Below are 23,959 nucleotides of genomic sequence, written 5' to 3' on the forward strand. Positions count from 1 at the left end.
CCTCAACAAATCTAATCAATTAAAGAACCCTCCCTAGGACGTCTCATTTTACCACCTATACCCCAAAGAATGATTCTTACACCAATTTCACCAACACCCATCACCATCACTAATCCTATCATATTGTTTAAATGTGTTTGTTGTGACGATGCAGAAGGTAAGTTAAATGTGTACCATACTGTTCATCACGTGAACACCAATCATACATGCTTGATAAAGAAATAATGGGTTGTAACCCACTCAAATAAAAGAAGATCGCGTTTGCATTGTGATATATGTGGAGGTGACAAAAGTAAAGTCTGATTGCATGTGGAAGATTGGTTAGAATCTTTATTCCAAATATATATTCACGGGTGCATGTAAGTTAATGCGATTATGACATTCTATACTCACGGGTCTGTGTGGTTTCACTGTCACCAAACAAAATTCACTTCCTCTAGTATTCAACAAAATCAGTGGTTTTTCTTAAAAAAAATATTAAGAGAATTATTTTTGCGGTTGAAATTGAACTTTGGACACACATATGTCTAACTCAATCAATTGTCAACAAAATCAACTCTCGTTGGTATCAAAATTAGTGTTGATGTTTATAGTCTTAGCTATGAGAATGCTCATACAAGTGTTATACCCATTATTCTAAATAGTCAACTGTTCAGCTGGACAACGGTCCTCTTTTTTTCTTTTTTCTTTTTTTTCTCCCCCTCAAGGGTTTTCTCTTTTCTGCGTAAAAATTTATATTATTTTATTTTGGATTAATTTTTTAATGTAGAACACGTTTGGAGAAAGAATTATGCACCTTTTGAATTACCTGAAGTCCAAAATTGTTTAGTAGAAATAAAAAAACTTAAACCCGTGAAACTTGACGGATTGACTCAAAATGTCGATATGCACTGGACCAACGCTTAACAATTTGCCCTGCTACTTTTTGGCCAAATTAAGTCGTTTAGGTCTCTAAATTAGTGTTTTTGTCATTTTAGAAATTATTCATTTCTTTTTTTATATATCCTTTTATTTTGATATTCGAATTGAGTTCCGTCAATTTTGAATTGTTCAGGATTACCGATAGTATTGATTCGTGGGTCTAACTCAACTTTACCGTTGTTGACATTCTTTTTTATTTCTAGGATTTTCTTGTTTTGTTTAAGTAGTAGTGTGAGTTGTCGAGCATATAAACTTTTGAATAAAAATAAGTGTGCATTTTCATAGTATTATGTGTTCTTATTTCTTTGAGAGTGTTGACACAATTTTTACCTTTCGATCGTTTTCCTTCTGCGTTATTTTTTCGGCATAATAATCCGAAGGGTTAATACTATTTTTGCACATCGAAAGATAATCAGTATTTTAATTTGCACATCGTTGTTTAAAATGTTTCAATTTGGTCACCCAATGATAAAATTGTTTGAAGGGCAGATTTTCTCACTTTGGGATAGTCAAACTGCATATGTGGCAATCAATATTTTTAGACAGTCAACGTGCCACATATGCAGTTTGATTGCCCGAAAGTGAGAAAATCTGCTTGAGAGACCAAGTTGAAACAATTTTATTATTGGGTGATCACAAATTGAAACATTTTAAACAACGGTGTGAAAATTGAAACACCGACTATCTTTCGGTGTGCAAAATTGGTATTAACCCATAATCTCATAATCCGAACAAGAAATGCAATATTAAACATGCTCGCTCATTACACAAATACATTCATAAGCCTCACCAAGAAGTTGCACTTACCGATTACAGTCTCATCCTTCTTACATACAATACATTGAAAGGACATGGCAGGGTAATATGGATAGACTATACATTCACTCAGAATCTCAGATCAATTTCATCCACTCTTTGAAATTATCCCATGGATGCTTTAGATAGAAGAACTTCGTTTACCACTCTGTCCAAATTAATGGATGATGAACCATTTGGACTAGTAGCCTTCTCTGCCAATCTCTTCAACTCCATCACATTGTGTGTCAGTTGTTTTCCCTTCTCGCCCTCCATCAACTCTCTCACAAGCTTCTCGACTTCATCTCTCTTCACATCACTACTAACTTGAGTTCCAACTTCCCATTCAACACAAACATACCTGCAATTCATCGGTTGATCACCGGAGAATGGCCAACAAAGCATAGGCACTCCTGCAATCACACTCTCAAGTACCGAGTTCCACCCGCAATGTGTAAAGAATCCTCCAATAGATGGATGATTCAGTACTTCCTCTTGTGAACACCAGCTTGCAATGAAACCTCTACCTCTAGTTATTTCTTCAAAGTCTGGTGGCAAGATTGCTGAATCTCCATGAACCATACCAGGCCTAATTATCCACAAGAAAGACTGATTGCTGTTAGCAAGTCCCATGGCAAACTCGATTAGCTGATTGTTTGTTACGACTGTCAAGCTCCCGAAATTTACATAAAGTACTGACTTGGGTTTCTTGGAATCGAGCCATTCTAGACACTGAGGTTCATCTTTCCAGAGGTTAGATCCAATGGAGTTCAAGCGATTGTCATGAACTTGATTGATGAGTAACTGAAGTGGACCAATGGAGTACAGACGTGAAAATATGGAGAGAGCATTTAGTACCTCATGCTCTAATGTCTCAAAAGTATGGATTATAATTGCAGAAGCTTCATGAGCTCCCTCAACAGCTTCCCTTGCAAAATGAATAGTTACGTCTTCCGGGTTTGTTGATTGAAAAATGGTCGAGAGATCTCTCAAACGAATGCCCTTCATGCCTGGTATCCAGTCTATTAGTGTTTCCAAATGGCCATTTGTTAAATAGCTTTCATCTGCAAAAACAAGGGTGCAGAAATTTTCAACTGTATTAATTCAACTTTCATATATATATATATATACACGATTAGTGTGTTGTACTTGTACCTTTCAATGGTGTAAGGCCTTTTTCTTTTGCTGCAGAATATTGAGTGATTCCCATGAAGCTAGAAGCAGAAATAGGAACAAAGAATACAATTGGGATTCCAAGTCTAACAGCTGCTTTGATTGTGAATGCCAAAAACACATCAGAAACAATACATGTGACTGCAGGAGCAGCAGAATTATTGATTTTCGCAAGCAAATCAAGAAATGGAGCCAATAAATTCTTTCTGATGGAGTCACAGACTGCTGCAATGCCTTGACTGGCATCAGCATCCAAAGGTACTGGAAGACCATCGGCAATGGATTCGAATCGGAATTCCGGCAAGCCATCTAAGGCAGTAGAGCCTCTAGATCTGAGTAGTTGATTGTGATTGAAGTCAGTGTTGACAAATGTTATGTGGAAACCTTTGTGGTGCAGAAGCTTTGCCAAGTTGAGCATTGCCTTTACGTGGCTTGGAAATGGACAGGGAATGCAAACGGCGTGAGGCTTATCAGCTTTAGAATCCATGTCTCTCTCTGTCAATAGTTTAAAAGCCCTAATATGTAATTCTACTTCTTCCCCAAAAAAGTGCCCTTCTCCTGCTCCACTCCACGGGCCACTTCTCACGTCGGCACCAGTCTCCTCCTCCACTTCACAGTCCACTTTCTCCTCCAGGTGATATCCACAGCGGGCTTTGGCGGATCTGAATGAAAATGAGAGATAACGGATCTGAACGTTAGGGAAGAGGGTGAGGAGGAGGAGGAGATCACGTCGGGCTTTGGCAGATCTGAACGAAAACGATATCTAGATGAAAACGAACAACCAACGATGAGGTCAGGAGACAATCAGAGAAGAGATGGGGTGAGACCGAGGGAGAGAGAAGTGAGGAAAGAGGAGAGTTGTACAGACCACAGATAACGAGCTTTGGTGGCAAAAGGAAGTGACTGTTCTAGATTGTTGGGTGGATGAAGTTGTCTTTATGCGTCTGTGGGTGTGCAAGTGCAACTCTCCCTGGCTTTATGGTCTTTCTATATTTAGAATCAAAACTAGAGGTCACAATTTCTCAAAAAACAATAAAATCCCAAAATGCATGATGAGTTTGTTCACAAACAATACACTGCCATGACGAAATGGGAAAGTAACTTGCACAGTTACACCACAATAAAATGAAGATAGAATGATTGTAAAACACAATGAGATGAATTTAGTGAGCTGCGTCCTCCTTCGATGAAACTTTCCTCGCTGTCCAAAATGCCGCAAAATATCGATTCTGCAAAGCTCACCAAATTTAATAATACCAGGTCACCACAGGGGCATCACATGTAAAACTAAAACATGTAACCAAATTATGAGAGACTACATAAAGCAGTAAATCTTCGAGAAACTAGTGTGGCTCACACTAGTTTGAAATCTAGGCCTGCCGAGATGTATTAGCCTTTTTAAAATATATCAGGGGGGTTCGCAAGCGCAATTCTTTCCCCTATCAATGTTTTCAAGGTGTCATGATTCTTCATATAATCAAATGAATAGAAGTCCCAAGTTATTGAATTATTTATTTGTTCAAGCATTTTGTCTTATCAAATAGTCAGCAGTGGTGCAGCTATGGCTCAGCAGCAGAACACAAGCTCAAGCCATAACCAAGCTCCACAGTCAGATTCGGTTCATCTTGCCTTACTTGAAGCCATTATAGTATTACACATTGAAGCTCACCTGCATCATGGATTGGGGATTTGTACTGTAGGTCGTCTCAATGGTTTCTTCCTTCTGCAGTCCATTGATAAAAGACAAAAGAATTGTCATTGACTAAAATGCTAAGCCATACATGAAGTGGCAAAAGCAACTAATGCAAGAAAAGGAAATGTACCAAAATTACCTCAAATTGGAACCCATAATGCAAAGCAACCCTCTTCACATCTTCCAAACTCAGTTCAATGGACATCTCCTTTGGGGGATGAGGGGTTTGGGGGGAAGGAGACGACATCAAAACAACATCAGAACATATGCCTAATCCCCATCCATCATAATTTTCGGTGAAGATAGCATTTTAAGGAAAAGAGGCTTACATCTTCTTGGCCTACAAAGTGATATAATAGAGGTCCCAAATTTATCCAAACCTGTAAACAGATTCTTTAGAGAGAAAAAAAAACTGCAAATAATGTGGGGAGTATCAAGTACTATATTGATACAAATAGCATGAATGAACTTACTCCCCCATCTTTCAATATTCTCGATATGATTTCAATGTATTCGACAATGTTGCGCGCCGTATCAATAAAGAAACAAGTTACCACAGCATCCCAAACTCCTGCAAGGACAATAAATACTGCATAAGAATGTAATGAAGAGATGAGGCGGCACACGCTGCAAATCTAATAAATGATGTGGTTAGTATTTATACAAAGACGATAAGTCAATTTATCAGATTTATAATTTGAGGAGCTCATAAATTTTTTTTGGACTATTGATGAGAGTTTTTGACTGCCATTTGCATTACTTATCCCAAACAACAGGCAAAACAGGAAAATGGGAAAAAATGTTGTATTAAAATGCATACCTACATGGCTTGGATCACTGTAGACTTTAACAAAGTCGCCACCACACATAGAAAACCCTTCCGTAATCCCGGCACTGCTACCATAGGAAGCCAATGTTACCTTAGATTCTTAGAATATGCACATGGAGTCTCATTTAGAATAAAAGAAAAACAAAAAAGAATAAGTACAAGGAAAAGCAAAATCACAGAGAAAATGACATCCAAATCTTGGATAGAGAATTGGTATCAATGCCATATAGATTTACTGCCCAGCGAATTACAACATAGCACCAAACTCTGTGATATGTACAAGTATTGTGGCAAAGCTCATAACATCATAATTTGTTGGGTTTTGAGGTGCTTGACCTCAAAAAAATCAACTTTGACTACTCAGCTGATTTGCTGTGTTTCAGTCGTTGGTCTTATCAGTAAGTTTGCTTACGCTGTCCAACAACAATCCGACATAGCTACTTTATAAGGAACTGAATTCTTTTACCGGGCAGGATGAATGTCTGGAAATGATACAGGGCGGAATTGGTCACTGTCTGAAAGTGAATTGCAATTGCTGTGAATCCAAGGATATACTGTCCACTCCCCAGCAGTGCGTGTACTAATAGATAAACAAGCCAGGAAAAAATTAAAATTTATGAGGATGAACAGTCTTGCATACATTTACTATTAAACAAAAGAAAATTGGCAAAAACCAGTGAGATTCGAGCAGACAAATGTCATAGACTCATTTATTCAGAACAAAGCTTGAGCATATCCTCATATAGTATGAGAAGTCACATCCCTGGGTCACAAAACCTGTTGTATGGCATGATAAATGTTGAATGCTTTTGAAAACGTGTAAAGAATCTGGTAAACTTTGGTAAATGATGCATTACCAAGACATGATATCTCCATGGCCAATCTCCCGAGCCCAGCGCCAGGTACTAAACAGGAAGGAGAGCTGAATAATGAAACGACGTGGGTTTGAGAATAATGAAACGACGTGGGTTTGAGAAAATGAGCATTGACCAGGACATAATAAGCTACCAAACATTAGAGACAAACAATTTGAAAAAAGAACAAGACACTACCTACCTTCCCTTGCTGCGATGAGGAAATAGGGCACTAAGCTCGTCAAGAATAGGCTTGTGGCACTGATCACGTTCTTTCTGTCCCTGTTTCAGAAAGTAGGTGTAGAATGGACACATAAACCTTGCTTCAGAATTGTAGATGGCAACTGAACCTCAAATTCGTCATCAATAAGATAAAAGTTTTACCTCCGCTGCCCAGTCTCTAGCTATATTCCTTATAATCCAGCGAACCTGAAAGGAGGGCATTAAATTTATATTTATGATCTATTAATTTTGTGAAGAAATTCTTTTTGTAGAAAAATTTTGAATGAAGCAAAGAGAGAATCCAGGCATCCCATTAGTAATATTTATATGTATTCGATGCAATGGTGATAAAATGGTGTTGTTGAATGGTGTCGATGTAAGTTGTCGAGACCGGTCGAATTCTTCTGCTTTCTCTGTGCAGATGAACCAAAATTTCTAAAGGTGAATGGAGTTGATTTGGATACTTTTTTTTTTCCTTTTTTATCTGTCTTTTCTCTTTCTTTTAATAATTACTTCTTCTTGAATGCAGGATGATTTAAAATAAGACAGGAACTTTTTTAGAGTCTCATCAGGGATTGGAATTTCTGCTAAGCCCCCCAGAATTTTGGGAAAGATATGGCTGTATGACTATGATAGTTAGCATTCTCAGTCTATTATATAGTTTTTTAATTGGGTCTGATATTTAATTTTGTGTCGTGTTCATGTTGTTACTCAAATTTTAAGCAACAAACAAATAAGGCTAACATTACTAATTTCCATATCCACGAACTGTCTTACCTTCTCAGTTAGAAAGCAAAGCAGACATTAAATTGAGGCTAAGCAAGCTAAGAATAAGGTAATCATTAGGAGGGAGGGGTGTCTACAGAATAAAAAAAGAGTTTAAATTAGGTACAATTAAAGAGAAGAATTCTTGATGCTGCATAAAATAGAAAACAATAACCAAGTTCCAATTTAACCTACAAATTCCTACTTTTAAGTCTGTAACTATGAAATGGATGCAGCATAGAAAGATGGAACACACAAGTGCAACCATCATACTTGCATGCAACCTTCAAAGAATTGGGAGTGGGGAGGGGAGGGAAATGGAAAAAACAACATACCGTATCAACATCAACTAAAGGCACATGTGACTGAAGTGATGGATCTAACCATGCATGAGAAAAGGAGACCTGAAGGTGTATATAGCATAGTTTCAGTATCTTGTCTCAAAAGATATTGAGAATTATGGACAAGAAACAAAATTGAAAGAACAATGAAAACTATCTTGCTGTTTCTTTTTAAGAAACCAAAATCACTTCCATGACACAAAAGGGATAGAGAAAGAGAGAGAAGTGCAGGCATTCGGTGTGGACCACCAGCCTTTTGACACTGGGATCCTACACTGTAGTAACAGCCTCACAAATAAGTCAAAATGCCAACTTGACGTCAAGGCAAGTTCAAAAGGTATAAGGGGAGAAAACGGCCAAAGTAACATATGCTGCAACCTAAAGCAATGAGCAAAAGCATAACAAAATCTTGTTTTGAAAACAAATACGTAATTTTAATCATCTTCAAGAATCCCCTTTAACCCACCAAATAGATATTCCAATGCAATGGTCAATACCAAAATACTCATGCGATTTAATTTATGGCACAGTCATCAAACCACATAACCACCTTGCTTATTCGAGTTTCAAGAACAAGAAGATTGCATATTGTAAAGAAACAAAGCAACAATGTTTTTCATAGGAATAAGTGACCTGATCTCCTCCACATTTATCAGCCTCTTTCATTTTCTCCAAGCTGGAAGGAGAGCTCTCAGGACCAAAGTCATGCAGACCATCCATTTGCACCTCCTGTTGTTGTTATCTAACAGAAGTCAAATCTCTAAATGAAAAAGATATAATCAACCAGAAACTGGGATTCAAACAATAAGAAACTCCAGTCTATTGTAAAAGCCAAAGCATTAAGTAAGTTGCAGAAAAACATCATTCATATCACCCCCTTTGAAGATTTATACATTACATTGGTTCCTTCTCCAAGTGGAGCTTGTTCAGATATGGGACAATTGTTATGACATGTTCTTTCACTAGTTGGGGCAGAAGAGCGCTGATCAGTTGGAGCACATTGAAGATGTGGAACCTCACAATTACCCATGTCTTGGCTCATATCAAGCGGAGGTTCAAATGCCTGCAAGAAAAAAAAAAAAAACCAAATGCATCTTCTAAAATATACATTTCGCCCCCAAGAAAATATCAGTTCTTTTGGAAGAACTCCAGCTTTCAAGACCAATAAAAAGAAAGCAAATGAAGAGAGAACAGGTGGGATTGGAATAGGAAGAATGTGAAGAAATCAAGCTACAACTGACCTGAAGCATGCAAACAACGAAATATGCATTTGTAGCAATGCACCTGCAAGATTAAAAGACTTAGGTTCTGTTTGGCATAAACGCAGCCTTATTCCCCAAGGAACTGTACAAGATGATAATACTCAACACAGAAAAAAAGAAAACGTGGATACTATAACAGGCTATTACTGATATTTGAACAGATATTTGTATCATGGATTACGTTATATCGAGATATGTATTCACTTCAACAAGTACAATTTCAATAGCGAAGAGAAACCAAACGAAAACAAGCTCCTGAACCCACTATTTCACAAAAAAAAAATCCATAAATATGCTGGAACAATCTCTTCTTTTAAACAACACTCCTACGCAAGCCTCCAACAGTGGATGGGATCGAGGATAGGCAAAATGTACATAGACCTTACCCCCACATAATATGTGAAGATTTTTCCCTAGAATTGAACCACTGACCTCTAGGTTGCACCCCTGTAACTCTACCACTGCACCACTTGTTGGCATGTGGAACAATGTCTTTTGAACGGGAAAAAAAACACTATGCTGGAACAATGTCAGACAATGCATAGCGGAAATGCAAGTAGTGGGGAATTACCTTCTTTGTCTTTCCAACTTCTGAGGATAATGGGAGAGCAAAGCCTGGAAAAGCGTAATTGAATGAACAAGGAAAACAAAGTGATAAAATGAGAAACAATTTAATAAAGAGAACTATCACAACTATATTGGCATGGTAAAATTTAAATACAAAGAGATACATTCTTCCTGCTTAACGCTGAGTCAACTTAGGATCTACGCACACTATTGTGCATGATGTCAGTAGAAAATGAAGTATCAGTAATCACATCTTGTTAGAAAAGGAAGTATCAATAATTAAATCGTATCAGAATAGCATCTCAGTGGTAAAGTTCCTTCACCGCGACTTAGGCATCACAGATTCTAATCTCAAAAACAGCCTCTCCGCAATATGGGAATGAATATGCATGCACCTTGCCCTTCACCATTGCAGAAGTTGTTTGACGGTTATTAACATCCTAGCAAACCCAACCCAAGGTATCTACCTTTGAGAATTAATGTGAGACAACTTTCAGGATGACTTTACAATTGAAGCAGAGTGGGTTAACTGTACTTGAAAATAAATATTGCAGTAGCAGTTCTAGATTAGTATGGGTAAAAGGGACTAAAAAGAAAGAAGTATCCGGATAATTATGGGTTTCTATGGGCTCTGATGCGACAGATTAAAACGGAAAAGAGCAGGAATAGGGGCTGCTCAATGTACAGTGAACAGTAGAATAAATGGCAATGTAAAATCTTTTGAATAAATATTGACTGAGCAGATTTTCTATGGCGTGTGCTTCTAGGTATTGATTAACATTTAAGGCTTGGGAGTCTCTGAAAATGGAATTTGGATCAGTAGAAGCTCTGCTTTTGTTAAACTAAGGCATCCTAAGAATCTCTCCTTATAGCATCGTGTTACCAAGGGAAAGGAGAAATTCAAAGAAGGAAATTTTGATTTTAACACAACAAGATTTCACATGCAACAGAAAATTATCAAGGCCAATCGATCAGAGAAGAATACCTTGTGGGCAGGTGAAAGCTTTCCGAAAGATCTTTCATATCTTTTGACATCCTCTTCCGCAGCATCTGGATAGCTGTAAGGGGTTGTGCAACAAAAAGGATGGATTATGTTATTAACGAAATGGAAATAGGAACCCACGACAGTTTGTCCCCAATTACAACCTGAATGGCCGACTCTGATACCATGTTATAAATTGGGCTCACACCTACACAACAATTTATCCATTCTGGACTCAATGTCCCCTCACAGATTTGTCATCCCTGAGTTAGGTCATAGAGGCCTGGAGGCCGGTTGATTTAGTTGGAAAACCGGTTGTTGTAATTTAAGGGAGTGGGCACCCTTATATATTGGATTATGAATCCAATATCTACGTAAGTGGTAGTTTTTACACAAGGAAAATTATATTTGTGTAATTGGAAAACTGAAGATGCAATGCCCTACAGGATGGCATGCATGCATGCTTAAGACGTACGAGTAACACAAAATAGTCCTATTAGAAAAAAAAAAAAAAAAACAGTAACAATACATTTAAGTAAAACAAAACATCATTAATTGGCTGGCTACTGAAAGCACAACAAGATGTGATAAAAGTGGAAAGAATCGCAAAGTGTCTAAATCGACACGTGCGGATTCGTATATGCATGTAAACAAAAACTAAAGAGAGAAAGAAAAGGGAAAAGAAGAAGGCATTCGATACTTGAGGTAGGCACTGATGATGCGCCTGAGAGGCTTCACTTCTAGTGCTTTTTCGAGCTTCTTCTTCCTTTGACGAATTCGTTCCTCGTCTTCATATTCTCCATCTCTATGCATTTCGAGGTCGAAGAGTTTCCTCGTTGAATTTGGATACACACAGAGAATTTATCAAAATGAGGGCGGTATATTCGCACCCTTACAACTAGTATGCGTGTAAATAAATTAATGTTATTCTAATAGATTAGTGCTATTTAGAATTAATAAAATTAGTGTTACTTAATTTATTAATGCTAACCTGTGGGAGTATTTTGTATTTATCCAAACCTCCTCGACATACAGAAAATATCAAAATACAGTCTCTGTCGGTGGCCCGTGGGAGTATTTTATATTTTTATGTGACGCCCCTCCCAAGGAAGAACAAATTGTTGGATAGGATTTCCAGTCGAGCGATAGCATGTTTTCACAAATTCTCAATAAATCACACAAGCTTCATTATCTTTCTCTGCATTCATGGGATTTGGGGGCAGGAAAAATCTATTGGTTTCATATTATGCCTCATATTATCATCCTATTATTATAAAAAATAAATAAACAAACAAACGTCATATTTTGTCAATTTCTTTCCAAAAATAACTCTCTCTCATCATTTCCAACCGCAGGATCGTAACATAAAAATCTATTTCCTTTGTTTTGTCTATCGCAGGCTGTCCAGTCTCGAGATCATCAAAATCTCCGTCCTTTCTTTCTATCCTCGAGATCATCTCTTGGTTCATCACACCCTCTCTTCTAGTCTCAATTCGGTCACGAGAAGAGAGTACAAATCCCACAAGTACAGACATCGTTGGTCATTAATCTTTTAATGACCACTACTTCTCAAGCTTGAGGAGATGCATATCGTCCTTGCAGGTGGCGCCATCGTGCACCGCGGGACTCTGGTGGATGGGGCTTCGGTGGCTTGGAATTCAAATCCTCCATCTCGGAAACCATATTTATTTTATTATTATGCAAAAAAAATCCAATCCTTCGTCTCTCATGAATAAAACGTGGCAAAATTGGAATTTTGCCTAAAATTCGAAAGGATGTGTAAAACCGGAAGCATAAGATTGTAAGATTTTATCTATTCTGTATAATTAAGTACAATTATCAATAATATAATTAAAAAAAAGTCCTAATCACATAGAACATGTTCAATCACCTGTTTCAACATTAAAAAAAACTATAATAACTGCACCAGTAAATAATAATATCAATCATCAAATCATGATAACCCAAGTTTAAAAACTGGCCAAGAATGACAAAAAAAATCCAATACATTACTTCTGTATAAGGGAAGGAGTGAAGGGGAAAAAAAAAAAAAAAAAAAAAACCCAAATGCATGAGTTTGTTCCCCACATTTAAATAAGCCCAATTAGACTGCAGTGCCATGATGAGAAGTATCGCACAACTTAAACAATGGGGAAATAACTTACACAACAATAAAATGAAGAAAGAATGATTGTAAAAACAATGAGCTGCATTTAGTGAGCTGCATCCTTCTTTGATGAAAGTTTCCTCAATGTCCAAAATGCGGTAAAATATCGATTCTGCAAAGGTCACAACATTTAATAATGTCTGAAGCAGCGAATTTAAAATACTATTAATACCAAGTTACTACAGCGACTTCACATGTAAAAAATGTAACCAAATGAAAAAAGAATACATGAAGCAGTAAATCTTAAAGAAACTATTAACATTAAAAAAAAAAAACACTAGGACATCACAAGCAACATTTCTGAGTTAATTTACCTTTCTAAACAATAAAATCAGATATATATCCAATTTTGCCAAGATAAAATCTGAGCAATAGTCGCATAGCTGACACAACTAGTTTGAAATCTAAGCAGCTGAGGGTGCACGAGCTCGATTCTTTCGCTTTATCAATATTTTCAAAGGTGTCATGATTCTTCACATAATCAAATGAATAGAAGTCCAAGTTATTGAATTATTTATTTGTTCAAGCATTTTCGCCTTATCATGGTCGACAGTGGTGCAGCTATGGCTCAACAGCAGCACACAAGCTCAAGCCAAAACCAAGCTCCACGACCAGATTCGGTTCATCTTGCCTTACTTGAAGCCTAGTAGTATTACACATTGAAGCTCACCTGCATCATGGATCGAGGATTTGTAGTGTACGTCGTCTCAATGGTTTCTTCCTTCTGCAGTCCATCCATAAAAGACAAAAGAATTGTCATTGACAAATATGCTAAGCCATACATGAGGAGGCAAAGCAACTAATGCAAGAAAAAGAAATGTACCAAAATTACCTCAAATTGGAATCCATAATCCAAAGCAACCCTCCTCACATCTTCCAAACTCAGTTCAATGGACATCTCCTTTGGGGAATGAAGGGTTTGGGGGAAGGAGACCACATCAAAACAACTTCAGAATATATGCCTAATTCATCCATCACAAATTTTTGGTGAAGATAGCATTTTAAAGAAATGAGGCTTACATCTTCTTGGCCATACATATCTGCAAAGTGATATAATAGGGGTCCCAAATTTATCCAAACCTGTAAACAAATTCTTTAGAAAAAACTGCAAATAATGTGGAGAGGATCAAATATATTGATACAAACAGCATGAATGAACTTACTCCCCCATCTTTCAATATTCTCGATATGATTTCAATGTATTCAACAATGTTGTGTGCCGTATCAATAAAGAAACAAGTGACCACAGCATCCCAAACTCCTGCAAGGCCAATAAATACTCCATAAGAATCTAATGAAAATATGAGGCAGCACACATTTGAATCAATTTCGATCCATATAATCGCCATTGTACTTGAGAGCAAAAGTTAACATCAGTAGACCCACACATGAGTATCCAAGAAACACTTCACCAGGAGCAGGGCAAATCGGTATCCAACACAATGAACTGACAAACTACACATAGCAGTGGGCATTCTATTTATTATTATACAAATAGCATCCAATGCTCTTTTTTAAAAAAAAAAAGTTTTTTAATAGATTTCCTTGGTTCAGTCTTCCCGACTGTATAGAGGGCAACTAGGTAAACAAAAACTGCAAGGGTGCAATTTGGTTCAGTACTTCAGTTAACAGTGTGGGTTGGAGCCACTTGTCCAGATGCAAACTTTGTAGCACAAACCAGGTGATAACATTTCACCAGTTATTCTGGTCCTGTGCATAATCAGTAAGATGGGCATATAACTAGCATATGAGTATTATGCATTCCGCTAAAAAAGAACTATGCGTTGACTAGCATTTCCATAACTTTGTCAGTTTGGGTAGGTAGCCAAGTGTATATGCAATGTAATTACAGAAGTTGCTTATAATTATCTTTCTTTTTCCTCAAACTTTAACTATTAATTAAAGCAAAATTTTAATATCACAAATTGCTTCAAGGCAAAAGTGGGATGCCTTTCCAGTGATTGCTGAGATTATGTTTTTGGATTAGGAGACTGTAAGATCAACATTTTGAAGAGTTTCAGTTTTGTGCCATCGGTAGGAGCCAAGACTTGTCTTTTGGGTATTTGATTGTTTTTCTTAGAAACCTAATTTCCAGTTTTATTTTTTCGTCTGGAATGTTTTCTCCTCTGTCCAGGTTCCCTGAGAATTTCTAAGGGTCGCTGTGTTGTATTATTTCTTTCTTTTCTGATAAACACTTGCGCAAAAAACTGCCCAAAGAACACAATCCAGGACATAAGAATTTCACTACATATGGTCCTAGGGGAAAAAACTACAAGAAAGAAGGAAAGAGCAGTACTTCTCAACTAAAGTCAAAACATTAATAAATTCTAGGGAAGACATCTGGTCTAGACAATCCAAATAAAGAGCAACTGCAAGAAAAAGACTTAAAATCTTTCTAAACTAACTTAATGATTTCTTACCAAAAAGCCACTCAAACTCAGCTTAGATCTTTAACGCAAAAAAAAAAATCTCAAGTTGTAAACGGAAAAAAAAAATCACCACACCCCTTTAGACCAGTATAGAAATATGCAAAAAAGAAAAGGATCAAATAAGTCCAAATTGTACATGTGACTCTTTCTCGAAGTGCATAGTAAATGCCAGTGCAAATATAATAAAATCATGTGGTTAGTATTTATAGAAAGACTGATACATCAAGTCGCAGCTTTATAATTTGAGGAGCTCATAAAATTTTTTGGAATATTGCTGAGAGTTTTTGACTGTCATTTGCATTACTTATCCCAAACAACAGGCTAAACAGGAAAACGGGAGAAAAAAGTTGTATTAATAAGCATACCTACATGACTTGGATCATTGTAGACTTCAACAAAATCACCACCACACATAGAAAACCCTTCCGTAATCCCAGCACTGCTTGCATAGAAAGCCAATGTTACCTTAGTATATGCACATGAAGTCTCATTTAGAATAAAAGAAAAACAAAAAAGAATAAGCAATGGAAAAGCAAAATCACAGAGAAAATGACATCCAAATCTTGGATAGAGAATTAGTATCAATGCCACATAACTTGTTGGGTTTTGAAGCTTTTGACCTCAAAAAAATCAACTTTGATAATTCTCAGCTGATTTACTGTGTTTCAGACTTTCAGTCATGGGTAAGCAGTCCAACAACAATCCGACATACCTACTTTGTAAGAAACTGAATTCCCATTTACATCATGTTTATTCTTTAAATAATATAAAAAAAGAACAAGAGGTTGAAAGAGAAATCAAGTACATTGAATTTTTTTTACCTCGCAGGATGAATGTCTGGAAATGATACAGGGCGGAATTGGTCATTGTCTGAAAGTGAATTGCAATTGCTGTGAATCCAAGGATATATTGTCCACTCCCCGACAGTGCGTGTACTAATAGATAAACAAGCCAGGCAAAATTTAAAATTGATTGCATACATTTACTATTGAACAAAAAAAGAGCAAAAACCAGTGAGATTCATGTAGACAAATGTCATACTCACTTATTCAGAATAAAGCTTGAGCATATCATCATATAGTATGAGAACTCATTTCCCTGGCTCACAAAACCTGTTTTATGACATGATAAATGTTAGATGCTTTTGAAAACGTGTAAGAATCTTGTAAAATTCAGAAAATGATGCATTACCAAGACATGATATCTCCAAGGCCAACCTCCCAAGCCCAGCGCCGGGTACTAAACAGGAAGGAGGGCTGAAGAATGAAATGACATGGATTTGACAAAATGAGCATGACCAGGACATAATAAGCTAATACACATTACGAAAAAAAATTGAGAAAAGAACAAGACACTATTTCATTATGTACTTTTCCTTGCTGCGATGAGGAAATACGGCATTAAGCTCGTCAAGAATAGGCTTGTAGCACTGATCACGTTCTTTCTGTCCCTGTTTCAGAAAGTAGATGTAGAATGGAGATGTAAACCTTGCTTCAGAATTATAGACGACAACTGACCCTCACATTCATCATCAATAAGATAAAGCTTTACCTCTGCTGCCCAGTCTCTAACTATATTCCTTATAATACAGCGAACCTGAAAGGAGGGTATTTAGATTATGATCTAGTAAGTCTGCGAAGAAATTATTTTTGTAAGAAAATTTTGAATAAAGCAAAGAGAGAGAATCCAGGCATCCCATTAGTAAAATATTTATATGTACATATTCATATGTATTTCTGAGTGGAATACTTGCATAAGGATCTATGTCTTTATACCTATAGCTCCTTTTCAAAATGTATAGATTGTGTTCTCATGGAACTAGGACTTTAAATAGAACTCATACTTTACTAGAAGTCTAGAACACATGCCATACTCCGCTTTCTAATAGTGAATATGTTCATGCAGCATTATTAATGACATAACTTGGGAAAAGCTGATAACTGCTAAAGTCAATCCCTATTTTCACTAATAACCAAGGTAGACACCACAAATAAAGATTAGCTTAGGCCTGGGGTCAGCTACAGAAATCATTTTCCTTCATTCAATGTTTAGATTGAATTTCTATGCAATTAATTATTCATTCTGCGTGGTATGGTGGCCCAGTAACCAACAAATTCCTACTTTCAAGTCTGTAATTATGAAATGGATGCAGCATAGAAAGATGGAACACACAAATCACATTTGCATGCAACCTTCAAAGAATTGGGAGTGGGGAGGGAAAGGGAAATGGAAAAACAACATACCTTATCAACGTCAACTAAAGGCACATGTGACTGAAGTGATGGATCTAACCAATCATGAGAAAAAGAGACCTGAGATATATATAGCATAGTTTGAGTATCATGTATCAAAAGATACTGAGTTATGGACAAGAAACAAAATTGAGAAAACAATGAAAACTATCTTGTTATTTCTTTTTAAGAAACCAAAAGCACTTCCATGATACAAGAGAGGGGATGAAAGAAGGGGAGAGGAGGGAGGTAGGGAGAGAGAAAGAGAGAGTAGCAGACATTCAGTGTAGACCACCAGCCTTTTGCCACTGGGATCCTATACTTTAGTAACAGCCTCACCAATAAGTCAAAATGCCAGCTTGATGTCAAGGCAAGTTCAAAAGGTAAAAGGGAGGAAAAAAGGCAAAGTACACATGATGCAACCTAAAGCAATGAGCAAAAAGCAGAACAAAATCTTATTTTTAGAACAAATACGTAATTTTAATCATTCTCAAGAATCCCCTTTAACCTACCAAATAGACATTCCAATGCAGTGATCAATGCCAAAATACTCATGCAATTTAATTTGTGGCATAGTCATCAAACCGCATAACCACCTTGCTTATTTGAGTTTCAAGAACAAGAAGATTGCTTATTAAACAACAACACTTTGAAAATAATGAAAGAAACAATGCATTTTCATAGGAATAAATCACCTGATCTCCACCACATTTATCTGCCTCTTTCATTTTCTCCAAGCTGGAAGGAGAGCTCTCAGGACCAGAGTCATGCAGACCATTAATTTGCACCTCCTGTTGTTATCTACAGAAGTCAAATCTCTAAATGAAAAAGATATAATCAACCAGAAACTGGGGTTCAAACAATAAGTAACTCCAATTATTGTAAAAGCCAAAGCATTCTGTAAATGTTGCAGAAAAACATCATTCATATCACCCCCTTTGAAGATTTACACATTACATTGGTTCCTTCTCCAAGTGGAGCTTGTTCAGATCTGGGACAATTGGTAGAACATGTTCTTTCACCAGTTGAGGCAGACTGACAAGAAATATTATTCATTTGTGCAGAAGAGCAGCGATCAGTTGGAGCACATTGAAGATGTGGATCCTCACAATTATCCATGTCTTGGCTCATATCAAGTGGAGGTTCAAATTCCTGGAAGCAAAAAAACCATATGCATCTTCTAAAATATACATTTCGCCCCCAAGAAAATATCACCTCTTTTAGAAGAATTCCATTTTTGAAGACCAATAAAAAGAAGAAAAAAAATGAAGAGAGAACAGGTGGGATAGGGAATGAGAAGAACATGAAGAAATCAAGCTACAACTGACCTGAAGCATACCAAAAATGAAATATGTATTTGTAGCAATGCACCTGCAAGATTAAAAGACTTATTCCCCAAACTGTACAAGATGATAATGCTCAAAAAAGAAGAAAAAAATCATGTTGCTCCGATTTCAATATATGTATTATAACAGGCTATTACTAATATTAGAACAGATATTTGTGTTATGGATTACGTATATCGAGCTATGTATACACTCCAGCAAGTACAATTTCAATAGCAAAGAGAAACCAAATGAAAATGAGCTCCTGAAAAGATTCTACAAAATGTTTTTCATATACATACAGAAACATTTAAACAACACTCGTGCACAACGCTCTCGCAGTGGACGGGGTCAGGAACAAGCAAAATGTACACAGACTTTACCCCCACATAATATGTTGAGAAGTTATTTCTAGAATTAAACTTGTGACTTCTAGGTTGCACCCCTGCAACTCTACCATTGGGCCTTATGTTCACATGTGGAACAATGTCTTTTGAGTTTTGAACGGGAAAAAAGCATTATGCTGGAACAATGCTTACTGGATATGAATGCAAGTAGTGGGAATTACCTTCTTAGTCTTTGAAACTTCTGAGGATAATGGGAGAGCAAAGCCTGAAAAAAAGCATAATTGAATGAACAAGGAAAACAAAGTGCTAAAATGAGAAATAATTCAATATAGAGAACCATAACTACTACATTGGCATGGTAAAATTTAAATACAAAGATAAACACTCTTCCTGCTTAAAGTTGAGTTAACTTAGAATTTATAGCTAAGTAACCACAATCCACAAAGGCAAATTGCTGTCTGCCAGCCACGCACACTATTGTTCATGATGTCTGTAGAAAATTAAGTATCAATAATCACATCTTGTTAGAAAAGCTAGTATCAATAATTAAACAGTAGCAGAACCGCATCTTATTGGTAAGAGTTCCTTCACAGCAACTTAGGCATCACAAGTTCTAATCTCAAAAACAACCTCTCCACAATATGGGAATGAGAATGCATGCACCTTGCCCTTCCCCTACCCACCTCCATTGCAGGAGTTGTTTGATGCTTACAAATATCCTACCAAACCCAAGTTATCTATCTCAAAGAACTAATGTGGGAAAACTTTCAGAATGACCCTCCTGCATCAGACCCTACAAAAACAGGGTGGCATGTGAACATTTTTTGGATAAATATTGACCGAGCAGAATGAAATTAGTGTTTGGGTATTGATCAATGAGTCAATCTAAAGTTTTAGGCTTCGGGTTCTTTAAGAATGAAATTTGGATTAGTAGAAGCTTTTGGTATAAATCAAGAAACAAGAGAAGAAAAGGAGTTTGCTTAGGACTAAACTAAAGCCTTCTAAGAATCTCACCTTAAAGAGTTTTTTTTCGATTGTGCAACATGGATGAAATTTGAACTCTTGCCCTTAGGGCAAGGTGGTGACACGCTCGACCACTTGAACTAGCAATGCCCCTCAATCTTAAAATATGAATATTTGAAGTTTCACAAACAAATGGTGAAAATAAGGTTTTGCAACCACTTCTCTCTTCTCTTCAACTAAATTGCTCATATAAGACAACCGAATATAGAAAAAAAATCCTAACTCTATCACTAAAAGACTTCTATAGTAATTGCAAAGAAAAAAGGTTTAGTACTTTAGAAGTCATGGTAAGACAAAGACTTCCTAATCCAATAAATATGTAGTTTAGAACAATAATTCAGCTCCTAAGACTTAAAAGAAAAGAATACTTGACACAGAAAATTATGAAATACCGACTTCCCCTGAATGTTGGAATTCCAACTCAAATATCAGAAAAGTGCACAGTCAATCAACTCCATAAACTAAAAGGTAGAGTTGAAAAAGGCCACCTAGCCAAAATTTAGCAAAGAATCATGATTAAAATGTTTTATCCTCCACACAGCTTTACTTACAGACCACATAAATCAACCAGGAATTGCATTCCGTAGGACACTAGTCCGGGTGCCGCAAAGCTGGACACTCCAAGCAATCAAACCCTTCCTAAACATGCAAGTCTATCCCTAATATATTACACCCATGTCCATGGCTTTTCCAAACAATAAAGGAATGAATAATCGACCTTTTTTAGCTGGCCAATAATGTTTCTAACATGCCCACAGGAATTCATTTCTTCTATAAAATTTTCCACATGCTGGTCCACCAACAAAAAAAGAAGAAGAAGAAACAACAGAAAAGAACAAGAAAAAAATATAATCACTCAGTCCAACAATGGCTATGCAGGGTAAAACTAGGACAAAGTCGATGGTTGAAGGAAAAGCTGACAAAATTGTTGTATTATAGCATCCTGTTACCAAGGGAAAGGAGAAATTCAAGAACCAACTTTTGATTTTAATGCAGCAGGGTTTCACATGCAACAGAAAATTATCAGCCAATCAGAGAAGAATACCTTGTGGGCTAGTGGAAGCTTTTGGAAAGATCTTTCATATCTTTTGACATCCTCTTCCGCAGCATCTGGATAGCTGTAAGAATAGTGCAACAAAAAGGATCGATTAGTTACTAATGAAATAGAAACCCATAATCACAGGAAAAGTATGATAAGAAAAATGAGAAAGCTACCGGCTAGAACTAGTTAAAAACACATAACACAGAATCCATGAGGCAAAGCTTCCAACTAAAAATATAAGCAAAGTGCAATAAACAAGTCATAAGTAAAAATAACGTTTATTTAATAGCAAAACTGAAGATGCAATGCCGTACAGGGATGGCATGTATGCTTAAGACATATGAGTAACCACTAACACGGCAATAGTCTATTAGACAAAAAATTACTTTTGAAATCAATAAATTTAAGTATAACAAAACATCATTGGCTACTGAAAGCACAGCAAGATGAGATAAAGTAGAGAGAATTGCAAAGTCTCTAAATCTGACTGCCTCTGTCTAAACAATTGCACATTGCCTCAACCTACTTGGACATATATATTGAACACAATTATTCATAGCGGCCGCATCTTTATTTTCTGAAAAATCAGAAGTTATTACAGTTTGCCTCTCCAGCACACTTCAGACAACATGCTTTATTTTGTCCAGAACTGTATCACCATTCCCTACAACTACAATTATTCCAATAATAATCAGACCAAACTACTCGTCACCGAAATTATCATTCACATCTTATATAAAAGTGCGTAAACAACTCTCACAGTCCACCCAAACAGACAAATCCATACTTCCAAGAGAACTCACCGAGTAACCATTTAAAACCGCAAACTTCTCGAGAAAAAAAAACCCTAGAAATCATCTGATGATCAAAGCCAATCGTTTTAATTGAAGTTTTGAAAACCGAGCACATTATACATCGGTTAAATTTGATATATCGGTGGGGAGCCAAATGTCAGGCATTACATCAGCACTCATGAAAATTTATGTGCAGAAGAAGCGATCAACATTGACGGAACACACATGCGCATACATATATGCATATAACCAAAATCTAAAGAGAAGAAGAAAGGGAAAAGAAGAATAGCAATCGATAGATGGAGATACTTGAGGTAGGCACTGATGATCCGCCTGAGAGACTTGACTTCCAGTGCTTCTTCGAGCTTCCTTTGGCGAAATTGTTCCTCGTCTTCATATTCTCCATCTCTATACATTTTCGAAAGAGTTTCCTAGTTGAATACGGATACACACCTCCTGAATACTCTCAGAAAACGCAGTCTCGAACTCTCGGGGAGAATTTTATTGTGGCGCCCGAGGCAGAACTCGTTGTTGGATTGGATTTCCAGTTCAGAACTCGAGTACTTGCCCCATTTACAGTGGGCCTGACCAGCTGGACAGTGGACTAGGCCCATCCAAGTTAGAGGCAGTGCAACGTGTACCTATGCGGCTATGCATACGTATTAAGAATTTAAATCCGGCCCAGGTCTGGTCTGGTCAAGTCGACTCTTCACTGTCCCCACACAATTATTGGGTTCTTCATTAGAAAACCCCGCTTTTGTTTAACCAACCCTAAAAACAATGGTTAATAATTCACAATGACATATCATGTGTGATGAACACTTTCTCATCAAAAATTTTAAATTGAAAATATAAATTCTAATAGAATTTTCTTTTAGAGTTATTTACAAATATCCAACAAAAAATAGTCCAAATATATCCATATATTAATATGATGATAAAGTCTTACAATTTAATTTTCAACTCTAAGAGCCCAACTCTTAGTGTTCTCTCTCATCGTGCATACTCATACTCTTTTGTCTAGTCTAAAGCTAGTTCAAAGAAGGTATTAATAAGCCTTTCGAAAGCTTACAAGTCGACTAGAAATATTATAGTAACCATTCAAAATTCTAATATACATAGAGATAAGGAGAGACCTCTCATCTCCGGCTTTGAAGAAGGCCAATAGAACGCTGTATTTGAGAATCAGTTGATGAATTTGAAGAAAATCATATGGAGATGGCGAGGCAAGTTCTCTTAACTTAGTCTGATATCTCGTATGAAATTTAGGGGAAAGAAATGGGTTTATTAGGACTTGTGGAGAGTTAGATTTATTAAAGCTTGTGAAAAGTTTGGCTTATTAAAGCTTATTTTGTATTAAAAGAAATGGACTTATATTTAAATTTAGGTATATTTAATAAAAAAATTTCAAAAATTGAGGGTGGGCCTGGGCCTACATTGGCTCCGCCCCTGGCGTGCAGTGAATAACATTTCCCTCGTTGCTTGTTCAGAGGAACTCCCAAAATCCGACCAAAAAAATATAGGATGAGACCCTACCCCTTTTTTCGCAATGTATTAAGGGCAAATGCAATGAGAAACAACTTACTGGGCCAACATTTTTGTTGCCCCGGTCCCACCTCTATTACACAAAAAGTCAAGTCAAACACGTATTTTAATACAGCCACATCAGCAAAACACAAATTTCTATACACTTTTTCTTCCCACACACTTTCTCTTTCCACCCAACCCAACAACATTCCATTCCTCCATATTATCCACAACAAAACTACACCAAAACATCAAATATCAATACATCCACATCAGTAAAACACTTATCCCAATACAACCACATAAGTAAAACACATTTTACAATACAGCCACATCAACAAAAGACAACATCTTTGTTGGCCCAATACCAATTCACCATTGCATTTGCCCTAACACCCCAATAAAATCAACCGTAACGGTCCCAAACAATAGCATCTTTTCACAAATTCTCAATAAATTGCACACAAGCTTCATCATCACATGCTCAGAACGGACATTATTGTCTGCATGTTCATTGGGTGATATGCAGTAGGGGGGAAAACCAGTACAACCTTCTTTGAAAGGGCACAAGGTTATCAAAACTTTGGAAATAAAATTTGACTACCAATACACAACAAGGACCCAAAAACACAATCGAAAATAAAAAAAAAAAAAAAAAAAAAGAAGAGAA

At 36.7% G+C, this 23,959-nt stretch overlaps 3 protein-coding genes across 4 annotated transcripts; all 3 read right to left on the reverse strand.

The window, feature by feature from the left end:
• Positions 1 to 1,667: 1,667 nt before the first annotated feature.
• Positions 1,668 to 3,868, reverse strand: LOC120016518 (7-deoxyloganetin glucosyltransferase-like). Its single transcript, XM_038869332.1, has 2 exons — positions 2,872 to 3,868; positions 1,668 to 2,780 (listed from the first exon to the last, which is right to left on the reverse strand). Exons 1-2 carry the CDS (start codon positions 3,374 to 3,376, stop codon positions 1,843 to 1,845), a joined length of 1,443 nt encoding a protein of 480 aa, XP_038725260.1. The 5' UTR covers positions 3,377 to 3,868; the 3' UTR covers positions 1,668 to 1,842.
• Positions 3,869 to 4,024: 156 nt separating this feature from the next.
• Positions 4,025 to 11,243, reverse strand: LOC120016521 (carnosine N-methyltransferase-like). Its single transcript, XM_038869334.1, has 18 exons — positions 11,105 to 11,243; positions 10,408 to 10,480; positions 9,427 to 9,470; positions 8,835 to 8,877; positions 8,492 to 8,656; positions 8,227 to 8,322; positions 7,588 to 7,656; positions 6,650 to 6,694; positions 6,468 to 6,547; positions 6,269 to 6,333; positions 6,125 to 6,188; positions 5,878 to 5,994; positions 5,403 to 5,476; positions 5,056 to 5,153; positions 4,912 to 4,962; positions 4,722 to 4,790; positions 4,559 to 4,612; positions 4,025 to 4,118 (listed from the first exon to the last, which is right to left on the reverse strand). The coding sequence occupies exons 1-18, from the start codon at positions 11,215 to 11,217 to the stop codon at positions 4,053 to 4,055; spliced, it is 1,386 nt and encodes a 461-aa protein (XP_038725262.1). The 5' UTR covers positions 11,218 to 11,243; the 3' UTR covers positions 4,025 to 4,052.
• Positions 11,244 to 12,524: 1,281 nt separating this feature from the next.
• LOC120016519 (carnosine N-methyltransferase-like) lies at positions 12,525 to 22,285 on the reverse strand. Of its 2 annotated transcripts, XM_038869333.1 has the most exons (18): positions 22,072 to 22,285; positions 20,972 to 21,044; positions 19,125 to 19,168; positions 18,560 to 18,602; positions 18,189 to 18,383; positions 17,927 to 18,022; positions 17,244 to 17,312; positions 16,552 to 16,596; positions 16,371 to 16,450; positions 16,192 to 16,256; positions 16,046 to 16,112; positions 15,822 to 15,935; positions 15,366 to 15,439; positions 13,735 to 13,832; positions 13,592 to 13,651; positions 13,404 to 13,472; positions 13,242 to 13,295; positions 12,525 to 12,683 (listed from the first exon to the last, which is right to left on the reverse strand). In XM_038869333.1, the coding sequence occupies exons 1-18, from the start codon at positions 22,176 to 22,178 to the stop codon at positions 12,618 to 12,620; spliced, it is 1,419 nt and encodes a 472-aa protein (XP_038725261.1). In that variant the 5' UTR covers positions 22,179 to 22,285; the 3' UTR covers positions 12,525 to 12,617. The 2 variants fall into 2 exon arrangements, 1 of the variants encoding a protein (XP_038725261.1); XR_005471995.1 differs by lacking the exons at positions 12,525 to 12,683; positions 13,242 to 13,295 and having other exon boundaries at positions 15,370 to 15,439.
• Between the last annotated feature and the right edge of the window lie 1,674 nt (positions 22,286 to 23,959).

Source organism: Tripterygium wilfordii, chromosome 15 (genome assembly GCF_013401445.1).
Source record: "Tripterygium wilfordii isolate XIE 37 chromosome 15, ASM1340144v1, whole genome shotgun sequence".
Lineage (NCBI taxonomy): Eukaryota > Viridiplantae > Streptophyta > Magnoliopsida > Celastrales > Celastraceae > Tripterygium > Tripterygium wilfordii.